The 27,317-nt window shown below is 48.4% G+C and overlaps 1 protein-coding gene across 2 annotated transcripts; it reads right to left on the bottom strand.

Annotated features, from left to right (window-relative positions):
• Window positions 1–230: 230 nt before the first annotated feature.
• LOC308235733 (uncharacterized protein) lies at window positions 231–27,317 on the bottom strand. Of its 2 annotated transcripts, none has more exons than XM_080644786.1 (5): window positions 27,217–27,317; window positions 14,431–14,503; window positions 14,052–14,123; window positions 6,593–6,809; window positions 231–396 (listed from the first exon to the last, which is right to left on the bottom strand). In XM_080644786.1, the coding sequence occupies exons 2-4, from the start codon at window positions 14,453–14,455 to the stop codon at window positions 6,601–6,603; spliced, it is 306 nt and encodes a 101-aa protein (XP_080500912.1). In that variant the 5' UTR covers window positions 14,456–14,503; window positions 27,217–27,317; the 3' UTR covers window positions 231–396; window positions 6,593–6,600. The 2 variants fall into 2 exon arrangements, with proteins under 2 accessions (XP_080500912.1, XP_080500911.1); XM_080644785.1 differs by lacking the exon at window positions 231–396 and adding an exon at window positions 2,098–2,160.

Here is a 27,317-nt window from a genome sequence, read left to right as displayed (position 1 = left end):
ACAAGTTATGTGTGACCTGCTGGAGACACGGTGGGGTGTGGGGCAGCTTCGGTTCCCGGCCCACTGACGGCCTTGTGAGCTGTGTGGGTGTCGCTGTAACAAATACCCTGACATCTCAGTGGTTTGTGGCAGCTCAAGTTTATTTCTCACATGCGTAATTACACATCAGTGCGGTGGGTTTGGGTCTTTCTCATTCCGGGGGCCAGAGGGGCACCCCCCACTTTGGGTTTGTTCTTCCAGTGGTGACAGGACAATGGCCAAACCTCTCAGCAGCTGTCAGAGCTTCCACTCGCACAGGGCGCTCAGCACGTCCCCTCACGCGCCATGGACAAAGGGAACACATACTTCCTCCGAGCAAGGCATCACCGAGCACACAGCAACCATCAGAAGATGGGACTGGGTGAAAGAAGGTGAAGGGATTAGCCAAAGAACATATATGCATAACCCATAGACACAGACAACGTGTGGTGACGGCCAGAGGGAAGGGGGTAGAGGCTGGGTGTGGGGGGCGGGGGGCGAAGGGAGGAATTGGGGGACATCTGCATTTAAAATAAAGAAATGTGTTTCTCTTTAGAGAGGCAGTGACTGGAACGATAGAATGATCTAACGCACCACTGCCTCACAGCAAAGGCAAAACCTCTTCCCGTGTGGCTTTTAAGGTCTTGTTTTCATCACTAGACTGTGCATGGCCGAGGTTTGGGATCAGACTGTCCTCACCTGAGTCCCACGCCACCGCTGGCTGTGTGTATACCAGTAACCTTGGTCCTTACCTCCCTGAGCTTCAAGATCCTCATCTGTAAAACTCAACCTCTGGGTCTTCTTGTAAAGTTCAGGTGTGATCATTCCCGCGAAGCGTTTAGCACAGCCTTGGGCACAACCTAAGCACTCTAGCTATGAGGATGTTAGGAACCAGTGGCAGGGAACATCTCTTAGGGCGATGACTATGTGGAGCGCCCTCTGCTGGACAACCTGCCCCACTGCACCTCAGAACCTCATCTGTAAAATCAAGTGACAATGATGCTGAATAACAGTTTTGCGATTTTTTATATACACTTGGGATTAAGGAGGGAAGGTAAAAAGATTACACGAAGGTGGGAGAAAGGAAGGCAGGAATTGGATTACAGAATAGTTAACATGATTCTGTGCTCCCCTTGAAGGTGGCTAAGCTTCCAAGGTGTCTGAAAAAAAAGGATTTCTCTGGCATTTCAAAGGTGTGTTAACCTGGATGCACAAGAACAATGACTGAAGGCCAAGATAAACCTTTTACTGAGGAAGTTGTAAACCTGGGGGGTGACCACCCACCATGACCTGCCCGGTAAGGAATTTACAATCAGATGACCCTTTAGGTTGTTTTTGGTCACTAGACTTTGTTAGATTGATTGTAGAGCCTCTGTTTCATCCACAGGGCCAGCACCATGAGATTGTTTGAGGGCTGAATGAGTTAATGCATGTAAAGTTTCTAGAGTTGTGCGATGAATTAAAGATGAGTGCAGCTTTTCCATATGAATGGCCTGTCCTGGCTCAGGCTTCAGACTTTGCTAAAATCTCTCAAACAAGCAGCAGCTGGTGACAGTGTGCCCCAAACCTCTTAATAAGAGGCCCAAGAATAAGGAAAATGGCAGCTGAATAGGCAGACCTGTTGGGCACCTCGTCCCAGGGCCAGGCTGGAAATACAATTAAATTGCAGAACATTCCCTTGGAATCTTCAACTGTGGTCCAGCTAAGGAGGTGACTTATAACAAGGAAGTATAGAAAGCACCAGGAGACCAGTAAGAAGGGCATGATCATGAACATAGGGGTGCATATATCCCTTCTGATTGGTGTTTCTGGTTTCTTGGGATATAGTCCTAGAAGTGGGATTACTGGGTCCAATGGGAGTTCCATTTTTAATTTTAAGGAAACTCCATACTGTTCTCCACAGAGGCTGCACCAGTCTGCATTCCCACCAGCAGTGCACGAGGGTTCCTTTTTCTCCGCATCCTCGCCAACACTTGTCGTTTGTTGATTTGTTGATGATCACCATTCTGACAGGTGTGAGATGGTACCTCATTGTTGTTTTGATTTGCATCTCTCGGAAGAAACAAACTCTTGAGTGATTAAAGCTGACAGTTGGCAGACAGGCAAAGAGGAAGATGGGCCCCGCCTGCTGGCAGCCAAGGCCTGTGGAGACAGACATAAGCAGGGGACTGGTGGATCTCTTGGAGCTTCAAGCAGGGGGCTAAAAGCCAAACAACAGTGCCTGACAGTGGTCAGCACCTAAGTACCTAACAGGAAGCCCAGAATTGGCAGACAGAACAGAAGAGTGGGGTCCTAAGCCAGCTCCCAGGGGGCATAAAACTTGGCTGAAGTGAACAACACTTCACTTTTTTAATGTAATTTTTTTTTATTTTTTGCACCTTTTCCTTCCTCTCTTTTTTTTTCTCCCATTTTCTTCTTTCTCCTTTTAGTTTCTCTCTTTCCTTTTTCTCCCCTTTTTAAAATTGCTCTTTCTTATCTATCTGCTTTATTGATTTGTTATTATTCTAGTCTCTGCTGTTTTTGTTCATATATCTAATTTCCTCTTCTCTGCTCCTATTCTATTTCCCTTTCTCTTTTTTTTTTTTTCCACTACTCAATTTTTTCTTTTTCTTTTTTCTCCTTCTCCTAATTTCTTAACTTGTTTCACTTCCTAAATTTAGGACTATCTGCTGTCTCCTCTGGTCTCCTTTTCAACTCTTTTTCTTCTCTCTTGTCCTATCATTTCTTTTCTCCATCCTTTATTCTAAATTGTGGTCCTCCTCCTATTCTTTAACATTATTTTATTTATTTAAGCTCTGCATCTACAGATTCTGCCACCCTTTTTCTGGACTTTTTTTGGTTTATTGGTTTGTTTTATTGTGTTTTCTCCCCATATTTCTTTCTTTCTTTTTTTTTTTCTATCATTCTTGCTCTTTTCTCTTTCCTAATCCTCTTTTCTCTGGTGGTCACTTTGTTGGGGCTACAGAGGTCTTCTGTACCTTCACATTCTGTTCCTTCGGTGTCATGTCTTGTCTAGTATTCTGTGCTGTTCTATCAGCACCTTCACAACGGCTGGCATGATTTGGTAGGGAGGGAGCCACCTAACAATAATGAGGTATCCCCTCACCCCTGTCAGAATAACGATCAACACATCAACAAAAGACAAGTGCTGGCGAGGATGTGGAGAAGAGAAAACCCTAGTACACTGCTGGTGGGAATGCAGACTGGTGCAGCCATTATGGAAAACAGTATGGAGTATCCTCAAAAAATGAAATATGGAACTCCAATTTGACCCAATGATCCCACTTCTAGGAATATATCCCAAGAAACCCAAAATACCAATCAGAAAGAATGTATGCACCCCTATGTTCATAGCAGCACAACCTACAATAGCTAAGATCTGGAAACAGCCCAAGTGCCCATCAGTAGATGAGTGGATTAGAAAACTGTGGTACATTTACACGATGGAATACTATGGAGGAGTAAAAATGAAGGATCTCTTACCCTCTGAGACAGTATGGAGGGACCTGGAGAGTATTATGCTAAGCGAAATAAGCCAGTCAGAGAAAGAAAGACAAGTATCACATGATCTCACTCACATGTGGAATCTAATGAACAAAATAAACTGATGATGAAAAATAGACCCAGAGTCATAGAAGCATGAACCTCAGAGGGAAGGCAGGGGAGGGTGGGTGGGAAGAGATCAAACGAAGAACTTGTATGCATATATACCTAATACATGGACACAGACAATGCGGTGGTGAGGGCCTGGGGGGGAGGGGATGGGAGCGGGATGGAAGAGGTTAATGGGGGGAAAAGGAGGACCTCTGTAATACTTCCAACAATAAAGATTTTTTAAAGAATTAAAAAAATAATTACGTAATAAAAAATAGTTCAGATAAAATTTAATTAGAGCCTAATTTAATGGGATTTTAACCCAACACACTGGAAATGTATAGATGTCTCTTTAGTCATTAAATTGCATGGCCTCTGCTTAAACTCAGTCATAATTTAGAAAAATTATTTTGGCTTCTGAAAGACACCATGTTGTTTTGTTTTGGGTTTTTTGGTGGTTTTTTAAAAATGTTTTTTTTTCCATTAATGCCAGGGAAATATATTGAGCAGCTAAAATATTACTAATAAAAATAAATATGAACATTGTAAATGAAAAAAAAAAAAAAAAGATGCTCATGACCTGGCACTAGCACCAGCCTGATTTGCTTCACAGCTGGGCCTTGCCTGGGCACCTCCAAGCCCAATACAAATAACAAATAGCAGCTGTCTGCAGATCCCTCTGTATCTCCTGCCAGGTGACCCCAGGCAGTGGCTGACTTTCCACCTCCCTGGAGGCCCTAGAGCCAGTGCACCCAGTGGACAGGTTCAGACCATACGAGTTTACAACTTTACACATCCACAAGTGACACACTCAAGAGGCAGACTCAGTGAGCACCAAAGCCCCACTGAAGCAAGTCCTGCTCCATATGGGTGTCTTCTGCACAGCAGTTCTCCCACTGTAGTCATAGCTGGTCCTCACAACCAATTGGCCTGGACGACAACTCCTCCCAGTGACACCAACAACAATCAAGGCTCAACTACAATACTGTGCACACAGCCCATACAGGGGCACACCTAGAGTGCCCAGCTCAGGTGACTGGGGAGGCTGAGCCACTGGGCCCTACAGGAGACCTATTGCACAAGGCCACTCTATCAATTCCAGGAGACATAGCAGCTCTGCTTAATGTAGAAATTAACACAGGGAAGCAGCCAAAAAGCAGAAACAAAGAAACATGTTACAACTGAAAGAAATGGAAGCAAGCAAACTACTGGATACAGAGTTCAAAACCATATAAGGTTACTCAAGGATCTTTATGAGACCTTCAAGGATTTTAGTGAGAATGTCAAAGATGTGCAAAAGGACCAGTCAGAAATTAAGCATACACTAACTGAAGTAAAGAATAAGTTGCAGTAGAGTAGAGGATTCTGAGAATCAATTCAGCAATTTAGAATATGAAAAAGCAAAAAACATCCGAGCAGAAAGAAAAAAGAATTTAAAAATATGAAGATAGTGTAAGGAGCCTCTGGGACAACTTCAAATGTACCAACATACGAATTATGGGGGTGCCAGAAGAAGAAGAGAGAGAGTAAGATATTGAAAACCTATTTGAAGAAATAATGACAGAAAACTTCTCCTACCTGGTGAAAGAAATAGACTTACAAGTCCAGGAAGCACAGAGAGTTCCAAACAAGAGGAACTCAAAGAGGCCCACACCAAGCACATCATAATTAAAATGCCAAGGGTTAAAGACAAAGAATCTTAAAAGCAGCAAGAGAAAAGCAGTTAATCACCTACAAGGGAGCACCCATATGCCTGTTAGTTAATTTATCAATAGAAACTTTGCAAGCCAGAAGGTATTGGCAAGAAATAGTCAAAGAGATGAATAGTAAGCACCTACAATCAAGATTACTCTACCCAGCAAAGCTCTCATTTAGAATTGAGGGTCAGATAAAGATCTTCATAAACAAGAAAAAGCTAAAGAGTCCATCACTGCCCTAGCTGGTTTGGCTCAGTGGATAGAGTGTTGGCCTGTGGACTGAAGGGTCCCAGGTTCAATTCCAGTTAAGGGCACATGCCTGGGTTGCAGGCTTGATCCCCGGTGGAGGACACATGCAGGAGGCATCCGATCAATGATTCTCTCATCATTGATGTTCCTATCTCTCTCTCCTCCCTTCCTCTCTGAAATCAATAAAAATATATATTCAGAAAAATAAAGAGTTCATCACCACCAAACCAGTATTACATGAAATGTTGAAGGGTATTCTTTAAGAAGGGATAAAAATATGAACAATAAAATGGCAATAAATACATATCTATCAACAATTGAATCTAAAAATCAAAATAAACGAACAAGAAATGTAATGAACAAAATAAACCGGTGAATAAAGTAGAATCAGAGGCATGGAAACATGGAACAGACTGAAGAATGTCAGAGGGAAGAGGGGAGAGGGGACGGGAAGAGATTAACCAAAGATCTTACCTATGGACACAGACAGTAGGGTGGTGAAGGCCTGGAGTGGGGTGGGAACTGGGTGGAGGGGGCAATGTGAGGGAGGGGAACATCTGTAATACTCTCAACAATATATATATATATATATATATATATATATATATATATATATATATATATATATATATATTAAAGAACTATAGTTGAAGCTGTTGGCTGCAAGCTCCAAAAGTGATAATGGGGTCTGCTATCTGGGAATGTCTAGTCACATATCCATCGCTGGCTTTAAGGGAAGCTTGGAAATGTAGTTTTCAGCTGGACAGCTCTGGGAGAAATGAAAATGGGCTTTTGATGGATCAAAGGAGCAACCCTACTCCGCAGAGTCTTAAGCAATCAATTTCTGGTTACCGGAAAGCAGAAATGAAAGGTTTTCAGGTACCAGTAGTCCTAATCAGCACCTCCCCAGTGCCCTGTCAAGGGATTCTTCAAGATCTTGTGACCCTAAACTCCTTTACCCTCTTAATGACAAGAGTCCAAGGATGGCTGCAAGGGAGATGTTGTCAGGCCCTTTAAGAGGATGGAGGGTGTACCTGGGGCCTTAGGCGGTGTAGCTCCGGCAGTCCTCAGCCTCCGTCTTCCCTGGGTTCTTGTGGATGACAAAGAAGCCCGTCTTCGCAGAGCAGCACCACTGGGTGGGTCTGTGAAAGACCAGCTGTGACCCACAGCAACTTGCATCAGAGTTCTTGGAGTCCAGGGCCATCATTCCACAGACTCGCCATGTCTGGTATATGACGGTCATCATCGAACCTGGAAATGGGAACCGTCAGCCAGTGTGAGACCCTAGGGGCAAGCACCTGCTCTGGACGATCATGAGTCCTTTCTCACTCCCACTTCTTCCCTCGCTCGAATCCACACTCGTTACTGTGATCTACAAGCCCTGTATGTCTAGCTTCCGCATAGCAATCCAAACTGGGGACAGAAACTGCTTTCTGTTCATTAAAATTCATTCTCTTCTCCCTCCCTTAGTAACAGGATGCTCATGGTCGCCCAGTTAGAAACATCTGCCAGCCATGCCCTGGCCAGGCGGCTCAGTTGGTCGGAGCATCATTCCACACGCCAACAGGCTGCAGCTTCAATCCCAGGTCAGGGTGTATATGGGAGGCAACCAGCTGATGCTCCTCTCTCACATCAATGTTTCTTTTTCTCTGTCTCTCCCTTTCTCTATCTGAAATCAATAAAAACACATCCTCGGGCGAGTATTTTACAAAACAGAAAGCCCTGGCCAGCGTGGCTCCATGGTTAGAGTATCGACCCTTGCACTGAAGGGTCGTGGGCTCAATTCCCAGTCAAGGGCATGTACCTGGGTTGCAGGTTCAATCCCTGGTCCTGGTTGGGGCACATGTGGGAGGCAACCAATCAATGTGTCTCTCACATTGATGTTTCTTTCTTTCTCCTCTCTCTTTCTCTCTCTCTCTTCCCCCCTCCCTCCCTCCCTTCCGCTCTCTCTAAAAACAAGTGGGGGGAAATATTCTTGGGTGAGGATTAACAGAAAGAAAGGAAGGAAGGAAGGAAGGAAGGAAGGAAGGAAGGAAGGAAGGAAGGAAGGAAGGAAGGAAAGAAGGAAGGAAGGAAGGAGGGAGGGAGGGAGGGAGGGAGGGAGGGAGGGAGGGAGGGAGGGAGGAAGGGAGGAAGGAAGGAAGGAAGGAAGGAAGGAAGGAAGGAAGGAAGGAAGGAAGAAAGAAAGAAAGAAAGAAAGAAAGAAAGAAAGAAAGAAAGAAAGAAAGAAAGAAAGAAAGAAAGATCTTCCCACCTCCCTTCCAGAGCCATGAGGTGTGGTTGTGTGCCTAAGTCAGGCCTTCATCAACTCAAGTGATGTGTACAACTTTTTTTAAATGAAGATGCTGGTCCTTGATTTCTTCCTTCTTCCTTTCTCCTGGCTGATGAACAATGACAACAATGGCTCAGTGGTTGAGCATTGACCTATGAACCAGGAGGTGATAGTTTGATTCCTGGTCAAGGCACATGCCCAGGTTGCTGGTTCATTCTCCAGTGTGGGTTGTGCAGGAGGCAGCTGATCAATGACTCTCTTTCGTCACTGCTGTCTCTATCTCTCTATCCCTCTCCCTTCCTCTCTGAAATCTATTAAAAGAAAAGATAGAAGCCATTTGTTGAAGTTGTCAAAGCCAATTCAGTAAATTATCCCACAAAGAAAGGAGTCTACCCACTCAGACCAGCCACCTACTTTCGGACAAAGATAGAGGGGGGGAAAGCTTATCTTAGTTAAGCCACAACATTACTTTTTCTTTCCCGCCCACGCCCCTAAGGCCTTCACCACCCTGTTGTCTGTGTCCATGGGTTATGCATATATGCATACAAGATCTTTGGTTTATCTTTTCCCATCCACTCACCCTCCCCCGTGTTCCCTCTGAGATTCCGAAGTCTGTTCTATGCTTCAGTGTCTCTAGATCTATTTTGTTCATCCGTTTATTTTGTTCATTAGATTCCACATATGAGTGAGATCATGTGATATTTGTCTTTCTCTGACTGGCTTATTTTGCTTAGCATGATACTTTGCTGTCTCAAAGGGTAAGAGATCCTTCTTTTTTACCGCAGCATAGTATTCCATGGTATAAATGTACCACAGCTTTTCTATCCACTCCTCTGCTGATGGACATCTGGGCTCTTTCCAGATCTTAGCTATTGTAAATTGTGCTGCTCTGAACATAGAGGTGCATATATCCTTTCTGGTTGGTGCTTCAGGTTTCTTAGGATATATTCCTAGAAGTGGGATCACTGGGTCAATGGCAGTTCCATATTTAATTTTTTGAGGAAACTCCACACTGTTTCCCACAATGGCCGCACTAGTCTGCATTCCCACCAGCAGTGCACTAGGGTTCCTTTTTCTCTGCATCCTGGCCAGCACTTGTCATTTGTTGATGTGTTGATGGTAGCCATTCTGACAGGGGTGAGGTGATATCTCATTGTCGTTTTAATTTGCATCTCTTGGATGATCAGTGACTTTGAGGATTTTTTCATATGTCTCTTAGCCTTCTGTATGTCCACTTTGGAGAATTGTCTATTTAGGTCCTTTGCCCATTTTTTTAAACCCTTCATTGTTGAAAGTATTACCTCCTTTTACCCCATTGACCTTTTCCAGCTGCTCCAGAAGCAGACACTGTATTTTGAGGTCTTTTGGGTATTACTAACTTAACCTCTACCCTGATATCAAAGTCAGCACAGCTGTAACAAAAACCTAACATGTTTCAGGTTGACTTAATCAAGCAGCAGGCAATAAAACAAAACAAAAGAAAACAAAAAACAGAGATTGCACACTGCAAGGCAAATGATCCCTTTGAAGCTGTGTAAAACCATTTTGGAAAATAGTTCATGTGCTTATAAAGTTTGTGTTTAGAGGACCTTTTAGAAATATTTTTAATTGATTTTACAGAGAGAGAGGAAGAGGGGGAAATCGATTTGTTGTTCCACTTATTTATGCATTCAGTGGTTGATTCTTGTATGTACCCTGACCAGGGATTATACCCACAACCTTGGCGTATCAGGACAATTCCCTAACTAACTGAGTCACCCTGCCAGGGCAGAAATAGATCATGGTAATATATATATAGTAAAATGGTTAACATGGCAAATTTTACGTGTATAATTCAGTAGCATTAATTGCATTTACAATGTTGTATAATCATAACCACTAATTTTAGAACATTCTCATCACCCCCAAAATATACCTATTAGCAGTCACTCCCTGTTACCCCTCCTTCCAACCCCTGGCAACTACTAATGCATTTTCTGTTTCTGAGGATTTGGCTATTCTGGATATTTCATGAAAATAAAATCATATAATAAGTGACCTTTTGTATCTGGTTTCTTTCACTCGGTGTAATGTTTTCAAGGATTATGCGTGTTGTAGCATGGATCAGTGCTTCATTCATTTTTATACTGAACTATTTGTGCATGGGATGGGGGGGTCCCTCAGCCCGGCCTGCACCCTCTCACAATCCGGGACCCCTCTGGGGATGTTCAACTGCTGGTTTAGGCCCGATCTCCATAGGGCCTAAACTGGCAGTCAAACATCCCTCTCGCAATCCGGAACCATTGGCTCCTAACCACTCGCCTACCTGCCTGCCTGATCACCCCTAACTGCTTGCCTGCCGGATGCCCCTAACTGCTTGCCTGCCTGTCTGATCACCCCTAACCACCTCTACCTCCGCCTTCACTGCCACGGCTTCATCTGGAAGAATGTCTGGAAGATCGTTTGGCTGTCCAGTCTAATTAGCTTATTATGCTTTTATTATTATAGACTAGAGGCCCAGTGAACAAAATTTATGCATGGAGGCGGGGTGTCCCTCAGCCCAGCCTGCACGGTCTCCAATCTGGACCCCTTGAGGGATGTCTGACTGATGGCTCCCAACCACTCGCCTGCCTGCCTGCCTGATTGCCCCTAGCCGCTTCTACCTGCTAGCCTGATCACCCCCTAACCACTTCCCTGCCAGCCTGATCGATTCCTAACTGCTCCCCTGCTGACCCGATTGCCCCTAACTGCCCTCCCCTGCAGGCCTGGCCCCCCCAACTGCCCTCTCCTGTATGCCTGGTCACCCCCAACTGCCCTCCCCCAAAAATCCACTAAGTGTTTGAAAGAATCCTATCTAATAAAGAGGTCATATGCAAATTGACCATCACTCCAACACACAAGATGGCCGCCCCCATGTGGTCAAATATGGCTGCCCCCATGTGGACACAAGATGGCTGGCAGGGGAGGGCAGTTGTGGGCGATCAGGCCAGCAGGGGAGGGCAGTTGGGAGGGACCAGGCCTGCAAGTGAGGGCAGTTGGGGGCAATCAGGCCTGCAGGGGAGGGCAGTTGGGGGCAACCAGGCCAGCAGGGGAGGGCAGTTGCGGGGGACCAGGCCTGCAGGTGAGGGCAGTTAGGGGCAATTGGGCAAACAGGGGAGCCGTTAGGCATCAATCAGGCTGGCAGGGGAGTGGTTAGGGGCTGATCAGGTTAGCAGGCAGAAGGGTTAGGGGCAATCAGGCAGGCAGGCAGGTGAGCAGTTGGGAGCCAGCAGTCCTAGATTGTGAGAGGGATGTCCGACTGCCCATTTAGGCCTGGGTGGGATCGGGCCTAAACGGGCAGTTGGACATCCTTCAAGGGGTTCCAGATTGGAGAGGGTGCAGGCTGGGCTGAGGGGCACACACACACACAAATTTCGTGCACCGGGCCTCTAGTCTATATATATAAAAGGCTACGCGACTGTCTGACCAGTAGCTATGATGCAAAATGACCACCAAGGGCAGACACTCAATGCAGGAGCTGCCGAGCTGCGGTAACATGGCAGCGGCAGTTCTCGGGTGATGCACCCCGGAACCAGGGAGGAGGGAGCCTGATTCCGGGGTGCGTCACCTGAGAACCGCCCTCTCACAATCTGGGACCCCTTGGGGGATGTCGGAGAGCCGGTTTTGGCACGATCCCCGCAGGCCAGGCTGAGATCCCACTTGCAGGAGGGACTCTGCTCACTCCGCAGATGCCCTTCCAGCCGCAGCGCCACCCCAGGTGGGACCGCAGGAGGTTGGCTCCAGGGCGTGTCCGGCCCGTCTCGCCCAGTCCTGCCCCAGCGTCCACCTTCTAATTAATTTCCTTTCCATGTGCACAAATCCATGCATCGGGGCGCTAGTTTTATGATAAAAGGAACCACAAGCCTGGCCTATAGACGATTATAACTGCTTGGTATCTTAGAAAAGCAAGCTGACTTCTGCAGCTGCATTTACTTGGGGGCATTTGCTGATTCTGGGAATGAGCAGGAGGCCGAGAATCCAGGCTTTGCACCCACAGAGTCCCACCGCTGGGTGGCAGAGCTGGACTCAGACACTTCGGCGAGACTTGGGAGCCACTAGGACACAGTGTTTTCCCCTCAGGCTATTTACAAAACATGGGGTCTCTGTGTAGAGATGCAGATGGGAACAAAACCGACTCCATCCTCGTGTACCAGATTCTATTTCATTTTTAAATTTTAATGCTGTGATCTTTCACCAAACTCACTGTCCTGCCAGCGGATGTTTATCTGTGTCCCTTAAAATGTAGTCATACATACACGTATTGTTTTAGGAACAGCTGGAATGGCATGACAGCTATTACCAAATTGGTAATACAATCAATGATACACGATCATTCCTCAAAAGAGCATCAGGAGGGATGGCCCCCGGTGCTACCGCCATCTCTGTCCCTTTGTCTTGTCCAGCTCTACTACAGGAGTCACACCACTGTTAAAAGTACAGCATCAGGGGTTTGTTAGGGGAGAATAATTCGCACAGAACCTCTGGCCCTCTAACTTCACTTCCACTTTATTTTTTTTAAATATATTTTTATTGATTTCAGAGAGGAAGGGAGAGGGAGATAGAAACAGCAATGATGAGAGAGAATCGTTGATTGGCTGCCTCCTGCACATCCCAATCCCCAGGCATGTTGCCCTGGCTTGGAATCAAACTGCGACCTCCTGGTGCGTAGGTTGGTGCTCAGCCCCTGAGCCACACCGGCCGGGAGACCTTACTTCCGTGTTAGAAAATTACCCTATCACAAATTGTGTTACAGGCTGTGGCATCACCCACATCATTCTTTGGTCTGAGACACCTTCTCATTACAGCGCTCATCACACATCTGCCCCACCAGCAGGAGATGGAAAACCTAAGCAAAAGGCCTCTGGAAAGCAAAGTGGAACGCACCATGGCCTCACACGTGGCGATCCACCAGAGAAGAGCCCTGGAGTAGACACCAGACTCTCAGATAAAAATCTGGGAGGCCCATGGGTGAGCCAGAGGTAGACGAAGCACTGTCAGGACTGCAACTCAGCCTCGACTTATCACAGTTCCTGAGTGTACTAAGGTGAGCGCCCACAACTCAATTCGTATAGCGTAGGGAATACTGAACCTCTTCTGAAGGAAGAGAAATTATCTAAAATATCTACAATTTTTATGCCCAATGACCAGCACTCAACCAAGCGTTATGAAACACTAGAGGCCTGGTGCACGAAATTCGTGCACTGGGGGGCGGGGTCCCTCAGCCCGGACTGCACACTCTCGCAGTCTGGGACTCCCCAGGGGATGTCCGCCTGTCGGGGGGGATCGGGCCTAAGCCGGCAGTCAGACTCCCTCTCACAGTCCAGGGCTCTCGCAGTCCAGGACCCCTCGCTCCTTACCTAAAATAAATAAATATCCTAAAGGCAGAAAAAAATTACCTAGAAAAAAAAAATAGTTCTGTATCTTACTTACCAATCTTATTTCACCATCCTTTCCCATTGACTATATGAATTTCAGTCTCTCATATCCCCTTTGCATCAGTTTATCATATTCTCAGTCCTTCATGAATAAGTTCAATAAAATATTAAATACACTCATGATTCATTTGCATGATAAATATGCTTTCACACACACACACACACTTTTTAAAATTGATTTTAGAGAGAGAGGGAAACACTGGTTTTGTTGCTCTACTCTTTAAGGCATTCATTGGTTGTTTCTTGTATGTGCCCTCACCAGGGAACCCACAAACTTGGCATATCCGGACGATGCTCTAACCAACTGAGCTCCTCAGTCAGAGCCTGAGAACTATGCTTTTTAACAATTTGAAGGTTATGCTTGGAAAGCCATGGAGGTGGATGAGTGTGCATAGGGAAGAGGGCAGATAATAATACCAGACACCAGAGACCACCTACATCAGGTGAGGCAAGTGGGGTGTGGGAGCTCAAGAACGTGAGAAAACAGGATTGTCAGGAGGGTCAGGGTGATCTGTGATGAAGTACAGAGAGATACTAAAGCTAAAGCAAAGTGCCTGTGGAGAAGGGTATTTTATACATTTTTTAAAATCCAACAGACACTTAAGAAACTAGAAAAATCATGAGAAAAGAGCAAAAATCCCTATCCTCATGGAGTTAAATTCCAGTGGATTATGAAAATCTCTCACTCAACTTTCACAGCCCCTGGATCTTCACTCAGCTCTTTGCCATCCAGCATCCATCACCCCCAGAAAACCACCAGAACCTTACCTGTCTCCTTCTGGCTCTGGGAGTAGACATGCATTCGCCCAGAGAGCAGGGAAAACGGGAGGCAGAAGGCAACTGGAGGAGAGAAAGATGAAGACCTGAAGTCTGAGGCTGGGGTGAGGATAGGATGAAAGAAGGGCAAGTTAAGGACACGTGAGGGTCAGAGAATAGGGTTAGTGATGGGGATGAGCTGGGGATGGAGATACAGTTGGGTTGGCAATGGGGTTGGGTTTGGGGTTTGGGATGGGGATGGCGTTGGAAGCATAGATGAGCTGGGTTGGTGCAGATGGAGTGGAATGGGAGTTGGAAATGGGTGTAGGTTTAGGGTTTAGTGGTAGGTGCTGGGCCTGGGATGGGGAAGATGGGAACACAGACTACATACCAAGAAGGCACAGGACTTTGGCCATGAGCTGTGAGCTGGTGTCGCGCAGGGCCTGTGTTTCTTGAGAGTCTGGCTGTAGTGAGTACAGATCAGTATCCTTTAATAGGCAGAAATGACACACCCTGAAACCATTAATCAATGAGTCACTACATAATCACAACCAGATGATCGAAGTTCTCTGTATGTGACAAGACTTTTGCATCAACGGGGCTGGCATTCCTTCCACACCAAAGAATGAGTTTAGCATTCGTCATTCTTGGCCAGAGTGTCCCTAACCTAGGTATATGGGCTGAATAGTGTTCCCCCAAAAGTCATGCCTACCTGGAACCTAATAATGTGATCTGGTTTGGAAACAAGGTGTTTAAAGATGTAATCGGGTCCTGGTCCGGTAGCTCAGTTGTTCAGAGCATCATCCCGATACGCCAAGGTTGTGGGGTTAATCCCCAGTCAGGGCACATACTAGAATCAACCAATGAATGCATAAATACGTGGAACAACAAATCAATGTTTCTCTCTCTCTCTCTCTCTCTCTCTCTCTCTCCTCTTCTCTTCTCTCTAAAATCAATTTAAATTTTTTTAAATAAATAAAATAAAGATGTAACTACTTAAGACTCTCAAGATGAAATATTTCTAGACCTAGGGTAGACCCAAACCCAGTGGAGATTTGAAAACACATACAATCAGGACCCCACCCCACCCCCCTTTTTTTTTTTATATAGCAAAGGTAGAAATTTATTGAAGAACAAGCACAGACTCCCACGTGGGGAGGGGGAAAGAGTCCCACCAAGTCCCTTTTTCCATGGTTTATAAAGGCTGCAGTTTTTTGTGCCTCAATATCCCCTCTGATTGGTCACCATCCCCTTTGATTTGGTCACTATAGCAACTCCTGAGCTCAAGCCTGATGTGAGGTTCCCTCCTTCTTCTCCCTTATTGTTCTCCTACTCCCTCTGGGCTTTCTTCCTCCTGCTTCGAAGGGGGGGAGGGTCCTTTCCTTTATTCTGTAAATATATACCTTTTGCAGCTCCCAGCTCCCTTGTCTTATGGAAATGTACCCTTCTGCAGCTCTGTAGCCCTGTCCTTTTTTTTTCATGGAGAGAATCGTTGATTGGCTGCCTCCTGCACATCCCAATCCCCAGGCATGTTGCCCCGGCTTGGAATCAAACTGTGACCTCCTGGTGCGTAAGTTGGTGCTCAGCCCCTGAGCCACACCGGCCGGGAGACCTTACTTCCGTGTTAGAAAATTACCTTATCACAAATTGTGTTACAGACTGTGGCATCACCCCTGCCTATTTTTTAAAATTTCCTAAACCTGCCTATTTCACCCCTAAAAACTCGTTTCAGTCTTCACTCCGATTTGGAAACCCCAACTGCCATTGGGGACCGGGGATGCCAGTCTGTCTGACTACTTCCTGCTGGCAAAGGGGTCGTCGTTGGAGGCGGCAGTCAGGGTCCCATGGGAGGTGGGCGAACTAAGGGTCCACGGAAGATGGATGTAGCAGCCTCCATTTGCGGTTCCATGGGGCGGACCACTTGTAGCTTTAGGGCTTCTAAATGGGAGGGTGTGAAAAGGTTAAACAGGCAATGGTTAAAGTGAGTAATAATAAAAAACAGTATGAGCAAAGGTCTGAGAAGAGGAGCTAGCCAATAGGGATGGTATTATATCTTTAATTTGCGCCCAGACCTCTGAGGCAAGAGATTGTGAGGCCTTTCTTCAGCTAAGCTGCTTGCTGCAAGAAGTGTTATTCATGGCACAGACTTCGCCCTGTTCAGTCCAGGGCTTCTCTATGAATAAGGACCATGTGTGCTAAAAAGTCTATAGACTCCTGGATGTCCTTAAAATCCTGACCAGTATTCTCAGAGATTTGAGAAGTTGTCCTGATTTGATTGGTGGTAGTGGTAGCACAAGTTGTCCTATAGACTAAGATTCAGTACATTTTATTCTAAGAGGGATGTGGGAGATATATATTAGAGGCCTGGTGCATGAATTCATGCACAGGTGGGGTCCCTCAGGTTGGCCTGCGGAGATTGGGCCCCAGCTCGTACCCCCAGCCTCACAGCCCCAGCTCATGCTCCCAGCCTTACAGCCCTGCAGTCCCACCTGGCACCCCGCCTTGGCCTGGCGCTGCCCCCTCACCTGCTCCACCATCCCATCTGCGGGACGATTGATTGGGGCCAGGCCGTCCTCCCATCCCTGCCACTCCCCTCCCCCCAACCAGCTCCCTTAGAGCCTGGGAGCTGGGCAACGGCCCCACTCCCTGCCGCCACTGCTGGTCACCGTCTGCGGAGTGATCAGTGAGGCGATCGGGGGCCCCCCCGCTCACACCCCCCTTGACCTGGCGCCTCCCGCTTACCTGCTCCACCATCCCACCACGGTCCACTCTCATCAGGGCCCACTGGGGCCAGCAGCACCTCCACTGCCGCCCGCTGCCAGTGCCACATTGCTGATGCCCACCGTGTTCCACACTGCACCCTGGTGGTCAGCGCACGTCATAGTGAGCGGTTGAACTCCCGGTCAAACTCTCAGTCGAAGGACCGCCCGAGGAGACAATTTGCATATTAGGCTTTTATTATATAGGATATCCAATTGAGATGATCTGACCCTGAATTGGGCTGCTTATAACATATTCAGTAGTTAGGGATTTGGGGAGCCAGGACGGCTGAGAAGTGCTCTATACCAGGGATACAGAAAGGAGCTACCTATAAGTAGAAGCATCTTATGCTGTTTCTGGGTCCAGGACCCTTTTTTTACTCAAAAAAATTATCAAGTATTCCCAAAAACCTTTGCTGATGTGCATTATATTTATATTCTACTTATTTACATTTACCTATATACAAATATTTCATTTATATATTTGTTTATCATATATTTACCATGATATAAATTAAAACTGAGAAATTAGAAAATACGATAATTAATTCTCCTAAATGACAATGATAAATCCATTATATATTTAACACAAATCAGTGATTTTCAAATTTTATCATCTCATGGCACACGTAAGCTAATTACTAAAATTCTGAGGCACACCAAAAATATATTTGATGATCTGCCAAAAAATAGGTATAATTTTAATTGATTTACAAAACAACAACAATAATAATAATTACCTACCTTTTTGCTCCAAAGCGACTTTTTAAAAAATCAGGTGCCTATACCCCTAGCCAGTGTGGCTCAGTGGATAGAGCATCAACCTGCGGACTGAGGGGTCCTGGGTTTGATTCCGGTCAAGGGCACATGCCTGAGTTGCGGGCTCAATCCCCAGTAGGGGATGTGCAGGAGGCAGCCAGTCAATGATTCTCTCTCATCATTGATGTTTCTATCTCTCTCTCCCTCTCCCTTCCTCTCTGAAACCAATAAAAATATCTTTTAAAAAAATCAGATGCCTATACTTGTATATAAGGATTCTGGAACCAAAACATTAACCAATCAGAAATAACCTATTATGTGATGTGACCAATAAGATGCAACTCTATTGTATGACCTATATATTTAAGGTTCAAGACAGCTAGCTCATTCATACCCACAACTATTGAGTTGGCTGTTATCATTTTTATTATTTCCCAATCCAGGGGAAAATATGTCAGTGGCCCTGACTAAATAGTCAGGTATGGCATATTTCTTGTGGCATATGGTTGAAAATTGCTGGTATAGCCCAGCTGGGCTCAGTGGTTGAGCAACAACCTATGAACCAGGAGGTCAGGGTTCGATTCCCGGTCAGGGCACATACTTGATCCCCAGTGTGGGGCGTGTAGGAGGCAGACCATCTATGATTCTCTCTCATCATTGGTGTTTCCATCTCTCTCTCCCTCTCTCTTCCTCTCTGAAATCAATAAATATGTAAAGGCATTTTAAAAAAGGACAGATTTTCATATCTGCTTCTGCATTCAGTCTGTTACATAAATGAGAGAGAAAAGCACAAATAACATCTAAATATCACGAGTAAATGGATTTGATGTCGCAGACCACCCGAAAGTCTTGAGAACACCCAGGGTTCCTCAGAGCACACTTTGAGGACCACTCCCTAGCAATCCTCAGACAGCTGTGACTTGCTGCACTGTCACATCTGCTGGCTCCTTCCATGGGCTCAATCATTAGACAGAAACCCCGAGCTCAGATAGAATCCAGTTCATCACCATTTTGTCTTATGGATTACTAGAGGCCAAGTGCAATAATTTATGTACCAGGGGGGGTCCCTCAGCCTGGCCGGCAATCAGCGCCATCGGGCCATCTCGCCCAGTCCCAATGGGGGCCGTGGGGGCTGGCTGGCTGGGGAGGGACCGCGGGAGGGCTCCAGGGTGTGTCCGGCCCGACTCACCCAGTCCCAATTGGCCGGACCCCAGCTTCAAGCTAACCTACCGGTTGGAGAATCTGCCCCCCTGGGGGGTCAGTGCTCATCATAGCGACTGGTGGAACGGTCGAATGAATGGTGAAATGAATGGTCGGACACTTGATTATATAGGATGGTTTTGAGATGTGGATTAAAAAGTCCTTCTCATTTCAAAGGCAAAAGTATTTTCTCATATTTCTTCTATTCCTTTCAGTGTATTGCCTGTTCCATTGGTCTTTAATATATTAAGAGTAACCTCTGGAGATGTCCGGGAGGGAGTCCCCTCTCTCATCCCAGAGGCCAGTGTTCCACTCTAGGATTGGACGCCATTTCCTTGCTGTATAAAGTCCCCACGTACACACAGATCTGTCCCCGAGTGTGTTTCTCCAACAATTGCAATCGCAACATGATTTTTCCTCTCTACTAATGTGGGGGATTACACTGCCGGGTGTTCTGCCGTGAGGCCATGCCGGCACTTCCCGTCATCACCCAGCTGGTTCATAACATGGCTCTTCTGGTTGATACACCTTTAGGCTCCATCGCCTAACGCTTTCCTTCGGACACCTGCCTCTCTGGTGTGACGGCTCGTTTTCTGTGCCATTTTGGCTAAGTTACGGTGCCCAGTTGTCTGGTCAAACCCCAGTCTCGTATGTGTGACAGCACTGAAATCGGGTGACTAGGGGTCAGATAACTCTCCATAAGGTGGGTGGGCCTCGTCCAATCAGTTGAAAGCCTTCAGAGCAAACATTGAGATGTCTGGAGGATAAAGACATTCTCCTGCCTGGCATGGCTCAGCGGTTGAGCAGCGACCTATGAATCAGGAGGTCACGGTTTGATCCCTGATAGGGGCACATGCCCAGGTTGTGGGCTTGATCCCCAGTGGGGGGCGTGCAGGAGGCAGCCGATCCATGATTCTCTGTCATCATTGATGTTTCTTTTTTTTTTTTTCATAGAGGTATTTATTTGATAATTTTTGCAAACAGTTGTACACAGTAATTTCTTTTTTTTTAATTGTTTGAAGTATTACAAATAGTAGTACATATGTCTCCTTTTTTTTTTTTTCCTTCCCCATTGACCTTCCCCTGGCCTCCCCTTCCCCCCAGTACATGCCTTTACCTGCCCCCTTCCCCCAGTGTTTTTTATCCATTGGTTATGCTTAAATGCATGCGTACAAGTCCTTCGGTTGATCTCTTACAGCCGCCCCCCCAAACTCCTCTGCCTTCCCGCTGTAGTTTCACAGTCTGTTCCATCATTGATGTTTCTATCTCTCTCTCCCTCTCCTTTCCTCTCTGAACCCAATACAAATATATATTTTTTAAAAATGAAATTCTCCTTTTTGATTCTGTATTATTTAAATGTTTACGATAAGCACGTATTGCTTTAGTAGCATTGAATAAAGAAACAAAATACAGGTCCTTAATACAGTTTTGTTCATCTCAGAGAGTCAGGATGGGTATGAGGAATGGAGTTGAGGATGACAGGTGAATTAGTTTAGGGGGTTCCTGGGAAACTGGGGTCATCCGACACCAGTGTTTCAAGGAAGAGATGAAATCCACTGAAGGTCTGGTAATTGCCTCGGGGCCTCCGGAGCGCGGTCCTCACCTGCTGGAGATCGCTGGGTTCTCAAAGCCGAGCCCCGCGCTCCGATGTCTGGCCTCGCCCTGGGTTGGTGATGCATTTGACAACCATTTGGCGGAGCACCTAGGGAACCCCAGGCCCCTGCTGGGCGATGGGGACATTGTGATGACCAGGAGGCATCGGATGGGTTCCGTGGGCGTGTAGAATGCCTGTGAGCCTGCAGAGGCGGGCTGGCGACGTGGGAGCGGCATTCTTAGCCTCTGAGCCACAGGAGAGGTTTGACTAAAAGCCCAGGGCTGCACAGCTCACTGGCGGCTGAGATGGGTAGTTCCGGGCACCTTGGGGGGCTGAGCGGAGAGCTCTGTGGGTTCACTCAGTGCACAGTCAGACGACAGGCATCAGGTTTGTTTACAACGCCAAGGCCCCTGCAAACTCAGAAACCTGGGGAACAAACCCCGGATGCTCCAGATCTGGGGGGCTAAAAACACGCCCAGGACACACCAGGTCCAGGTATGCATTTGCCACGGCCCCTTCCTTCTGCTCTGATCCAGGAGGTCTTGGGACCCCGTCTCGCCCCGCCTGCTTCTTGCACCGTGGGCCCTGGGGGTGCTGCACCACGTGGCTAGTCCCAGACTCTGAGGACACTGACTGTCACTGGTGTTTCAGGGAGCCTAGGCGGGGTGGGGGCACACACTCATACAAGCCTGCAGAGCCCCTTTATGATTCCACAGCATCATGGGGTGCCCCTCTGCCTGCTTACCCACAGGCCCTGGAGACCCAGCCCTCACCAGGCGGAGTGTGGGCTCCGCTGGGACTTCCATTCCTCTGGGATCAGTGGACACAAAATAACTAACTAGAGACACAGTCCCTTCATGGAGCAAAGAAGAGCCGCAAAAAAGTCAAATGAAGTGGAGGGAAGCACGGGGGGTGGGGGGGGGGGTCTCCCGAGTGGGTGACACCCTGACAGAGGAGGAGGCAGAGGAAGTGGCCATGTGGCAGGCCCAAGCCCACAGAGGAAGGGAGCGGGCAGGAGGGTCCCTGGAAGGGGAGCTGTGGGCCTAAAATCTGCAAGTTCCGGTGTCACAGGCCAGCACGGTCTCGGCCACTTTGTCGGCCAGCACTTGACTCCTCTGCGTGGGCGCCTTTAGCTGCTGCCTGTCCCTCCCTCCCCCCGCCCCCCTGTCAGCTCCCTCTTCTGTACCCTGAGGCCCAGAAGCCTGGAACCCCCAGAGGGTCAGTCTGTGCGGGGCACAAGCCCCGCCGAAGGGGAGCCCCGGGTCCTGCCCCGCTGGTGGCTGAGGCGCAGCGTGTCCCAGAACCGCCCCCACGTAGCTCCCTGTCAGTGGGGGCCCGGGAAGCCTCGCGAGGGCATTGGGGAGGCAGAAGCCACAGCTTTCAGCTCCGCGGGTGCTGCTGGCTGGTGGTCCCGCCTCCTTCCTGAGGGGCAGCGGCCAGGCCCACAGCTTCTCCAGCTCCTGAGCCAGGAGCAGTCAACCTCACCGCCAAGGCCCGGGGCTCCCCCTGCAGGACGCTCTCTTCCGAGGAGCCCCGGAGGCCAGCAGACGCCCCCAGGCTTCCTTCCCGGGGCAGCCGGTCCTCACGGGATCGCAGGCTGTCCTGCCTGGGGTCCATCTTCCCTCCCGACAGCCGCCCCACTGATTCGGGCTCTACCGGCAGGTGCAGGGGGAGCCTTGCCAGGACTGTCCCCCAGCTCCTGCAACCGGGAGGGCCAGGTCCCCACAACACGGACTGTCCCCCAGCTCCTGCAACCGGGAGGGCCAGGTCCCCACAACACGGACTGTCCCCCCAGCTCCTGCAACCGGGAGGGCCAGGTCCCCACAACACAGACTGTCCCCCCAGCTCCTGCAACCGGGAGGGCCAGGTCCCCACAACATGGACTGTCCCCCCAGCTCCAGCAACCAGGAGGGCCAGGTCCCCACAACATGGACTGTCCCCCAGCTCCTGCAACCAGGAGGGCCAGGTCCCCACAACATGGACTGTCCCCCAGCTCCTGCAACCAGGAGGGAGGGCCAGGTCCCCACAACATGGACTGTCCCCCAGCTCCTGCAACCAGGAGGGAGGGCCAGGTCCCCACAACATGGACTGTCCCCCAGCTCCAGCAACCGGGAGGGCCAGGTCCCCACAACATGGACTGTCCCCCAGCTCCAGCAACCGGGAGGGCCAGGTCCCTACAACAAACCCTGAGGAAAGTGGGGGTCAGCTTATGTGTCGATTGGCTTGACGCTAGTCCCAAGTTCCACCCCCCTCTGCTCTAGGCACCTCTGTGAAGTGGTCTTGTTGCTGTTGTTGTTAATCCTCACCCGAGGATATTTTTCCATTGATTTTAGAAAGAGTGGAAGAGAGGGAAAGACAGAGAAATATCAATGTGAGAGAAACACATCGATTGGTTGCCTCCTGTATGTGCCCTGGGCCAGGGAGGAGCCTGCAACCCAGGTACATGCCCTTGACCGGCATCAAACCGGGACCCTTTGGTCCACAGGCCGACGCTCTATCCACTGAGCCAAACTGGCCAGGGCTCTGGGAAGTGGTCTGAGACGTGATTAACATCTGCAATCCGTGAACTCTAGGTAAAGAAGGTTTTCCTAAATACCCAGGGAGGACTGGCCCCTCATCTGAAAGCCTCAGGAGCAGCAGAACGGAGGTGTCCCTGAGAAAGAAGAGACTTGAACCACAGCCTCAGCTCCTGCCTGGGAGTTTCCCGTTGGCTCTATGGACGGTGGATGTGCCAGGAGGCCCCTAATGGCAGCAGCCAGTGCTGTGCAATAAAAAAATAAATACACTCACGCGGACACGCACATACATATAACATACATACGTGTGTGTGTGTGTGTGTGTGTGTGTGTGAGTGTGTGTGTGTGTGTGTCCCACGGGCTCTGTTCCCTGGTGTGTCCCTGGCTGAGATAGAGTTCTCGCTTCTGGCTGTTTGGTGGCCCTGGCTGAGCCTGTCCTGTCCTCGGGGAAACTAAAGCTAAAGTAAGCTCAGTGGTCTCCTAGGAAACCAGAGGCCGCGAGAATAACTTTCCCGGAGGAGGGGGGCTGTACATGCAGGATCAGAAGAGGGATTTTATTTGCCAGTGAATTATTTTCCCTCGTGCTCTTCTTGAGTGTCTGCATCTTTGAAAAGCAGATACTAGGACTAACGAGTGCTGTCCTTCACCCCTTCATTGTTCCACAAGCTTCTGAGCACCCGGCCCCGCAGGCTCTTGCTGGGCTGTGTCTGAGGACACGGAGGTGACATGACTGAGCAGTCCCTGCCCTCACAGGGGTCCTAGTCCAGTGTGGGGAGAGGAGACCGTAAACACGTGTATCGGTTACCCACTGCCACGTAACAAACAGCCCCCAAAGACTAGCAGCACAGAACAACCAACACTGACTATTCTCCATCGCCAACGTCAGCAGCCGCACCCCCAGCTGGGGGCCCTGGCTCTGGGCCCCTCAGGGGCTGCAGTCAGGGGGCACTGGCTGGGTTGGAGTCTTCTCGAGGCGGCAGATCCGCTTCCAAACCCACTCTCCTCGCTGTTGACGGCTGCTGGCTGTGGGGGGACACCAGTCCTTGGTTGTGGCCTCTCCTTCCAGCAGCTCACAACATGGCAGCGGCCCCCACAGAGCAAGGAGGGAGCGGGGAGGGCAGGGGAGACAGGGATGGGATTGTGACCGAATCCCATCCCTTTTGCTACGTAATTGTTAGAAGTAGCCACTAGGTGCTGATTTTGAATGCATTTGGGTTCCTTTCCTCTGAGGTGTGTCGTCGGATGTCCCCGAAGAGCTCTTTGGTGGACCTTGGCAAGGTAGGTCATCATGCCCTCTGGGAAGGGCGCCCGAGGTAGACATCATGACCCCACCCTCCTGCCACCGCTGTCTGTTCAATATCATCAGAAGGACCTGCCCATGACGTTTGGCGGCCTGGGCTATGACTCATCCCGCCCCATTGATGCTCAGAGGCGAAGGATGCAGCTCCCTCATTGCCACCTCCTCCTCCGCGGCCTCACAGGCATTCATGGAGTCACGTCTCTAAGATTTTTTCCATCTGATGACTCCTGGTCATCACAACGTCTCCATGGCCCAGCAGGGGACCTGGGATTCCCTACGCGCTCCGCCAATAGTTGTCAAACGCATCACCAAACCCATGAATGAAGGCAGGGCAAGCATCGGAGCGTGGGGCCCGGCCTTTAGATCTCAGAGAGCCCCAGACACAGGTGAGGATACCCTCCAGGTAAGATTCTGAACTGCGAAGCTCGAGGAAATCTCTCATTTGTGCATTGATGGGTTTCATCTCTTCCTTGAGACACTGTGGTCCGATGACCCGTTTCCCAGGCACCCCCTAACTTAGGTGTCATCCTCCACTCCATCCCTCTTATCCGTCCTGACTCTCTGAGATGAACAAAACTGTATGAAGGGCCTATAGTTTATTTCTCTATTAAATATTAAAGTGTTGCCCTAGCTGGTTTGGCTCAGTGGATAGAGCGTCGGCCTGCAGACTGAAGGGTCCCAGATTTGATTCCGGGTCAGGGGCACATGCCCAGGTTGCGGGCTCGATCCCCAGTGGGCATCTGATCAATGGTTCTCTCTCATCATTGACGTTTCTATCTCTCTCTCCTTCTCCCTTCCTCTCTGAAATCAATAAAAATACATATTTAAAAAATATTCAAGTGTTAAAACAAAACATGCTCATTGTAAATATTTAAATAATACGGAATCGAAAAAGAATTTCTTCATCTTCTGGAAATCTCAGTGTTTGCTCTGAAGGCCTTCAACTGATTGGAGGAGGACCCCCCACCTTGTGGAGCGTTATCTGCGTGACTCCCAGTCACCTATTTGCTGTCACACACAAAATACCTCCACAGCAACAGCGAGACTGGGGTTTGACCCCACAACTGGGCACCACATGTTTGCTAAGGTGGCACATAAAGTGAGCCATCACCCCAGAGAGGCAAATGTCCGAAAGGTTTACCAACCAGAAGAACCGTATTATGATCCAGTTGCGTTATGACAGGAAATGATGGCATGGCCTCACGGCAAAAAGTCTGTCGGCATCAGTAGACATTAGTCAAGAGGAAAAATCATGTTATTTCAACTGATGGCAAAAATCATACTCAGGGACAGATTCGTGTGTGTGTGTGTGTGTGTGTGTGTGTGTGTGTGGATTATATGCACACGGGGGGCAGCTCACCATTTAGAGTGATCACAGGGATATTTGCCTTGAAACGAGAAGGACTTCTAAATCCACATCTCAAAACCGTAGTCCATAGACGAAATGCAGATGAACTGGATTCTGTCTGAGTTCGGGGTTTCTGTCTAATGAATGGCCCCATGGAAGGATCCAGCAGATGTGACTGAGTACAAGTCACAGCTGCCTGAAGATTGCTACGGAGGAGAGTGGTTCTCAAAGTGTGCTCTGTGGAACCCTGGGTGTTCTCAAGACTTGCTGGTGCTCTTCAACATCAAAACCATTTCCTGCGCGGCCTGTGTGGCTTAGTGGTTGGGCGCTGTTCCATGTACCAGGAGGCCCAGTTCAATTCTGGGACAGGGGCACATGTCCGGGTTGAGGGTGCAATCCCCAGTAGGAGGCGTGCAGGAGGCTGCCAATCAATGTTTTTTTCTCATCTCTCTCTGAAAACAATAAAAACATATTTTAAAATTTTCTAAGGACAGCTAGATGTTATTTGTCTTTTTCTCTCTCATTTATGTTACAGATTGAATGCAGAAACAGATGTGAGAAATATCTTCTATTAAGCCAGACGTTTTTGCAAAAATGTGAAACAGTGCCACTCCTCTCTCACAGTTGTTTGTGTGTGTGTGTGTGTGTTTTTTTTTGGGGGGGGGGAATCTATTATTTATGCTAATATGTAGTGGATTTATCATTATGACACTTAGGAGAATTAATACGCGTATTTTACAGATTTCTCAGTTTTAATTTCTGGCATGGCAAATACAAGATGAATAGATATATAAATAAAATATTTCTCTAAGTTCTATGTAAGTGTAATGTGTAGAAGCAAAAGCTCTTTGGGTCTCCAATAATTTCTAAGAGCAGAAGGGGCTCCTGAATATATGTGTGTCCACACCTCCTCCCTTCTCTCCCAGAGACAGCAGTGGTTGCGTTTGGGCCTACCGTGAAGCCAGAATGATCCCATGTAGGGCCATGAGCTAATCACACCTTCAAATGCCTTCTTGCTGAACAAGCTGATGTCCTGGGTGGACGTGAACTTGGGAGAAGACTGCTGAGCCCAGTGTACCCAAGGCTCAGACACTCTGGCCCAGAATGATGAACGCTGTCCTCAGTCCTTCCTGTGGCTGGGGGGTGGGGGGGTGGGGCCGTGTGGATACAAAACTCCTCCTCTAGCCCTAACCGGTTTGGCTCAGTGGATAGTGCGTCGGCCTGCGGTTCGATTCCGGTCAAGGGCATGTACCTTGGTGGTGGGGGGTGTGCAGGAGGCAGCTGATCGATGTTTCTCTCTCATCGATGTTTCTAACTCTCTATCTCTCTCCCTTCCTCTCTGTAAAAAATCAATAAAATATATTAAAAAAAAAAAACTCCTCGTCTAATAATGAGGACTTTGATCTCCTGGGTTCGATTCAACAACTGGCCGGTTTTGTGTGAGATAAATACAGTGCGTGTGACTGCATACTCTGTGTGTGCCGTCATCTGAAAGGCCTCGGGAGCAGCAGAACGGAGGTGTTCCTGAGGAAGAAGAGACGTGGCCCTTGAACCACAGCCTCAGCTCCTGCCTGGGAGTTTCCCATTGGCTCTAGGGACTTTGAGGTGCCAGCCCCCCAAATGGCAGAAGCCAAGGCACTGCGGTAAGTAAATACGTACACATACACGCATACGTACATACATGTATGTTTGTGTGTATACCTGTGTGCGTGTCCTAGGGGCTCTGCTCCCTGGTGTGTCCCTGGCTGAGGTCCATTTCTGGCTCCTGGCTGCGTGGTGGCCCTGACGGAGGCTGGCCTGGC

This window comes from Plecotus auritus (genome assembly GCF_963455305.1).
Source record: "Plecotus auritus genome assembly, chromosome: 10".
In the NCBI taxonomy this organism is placed as follows: Eukaryota; Metazoa; Chordata; class Mammalia; order Chiroptera; family Vespertilionidae; genus Plecotus; species Plecotus auritus.
Note: the sequence above shows the minus strand (reverse complement) of the source record. Positions and strands in the feature narration are given on the sequence as shown.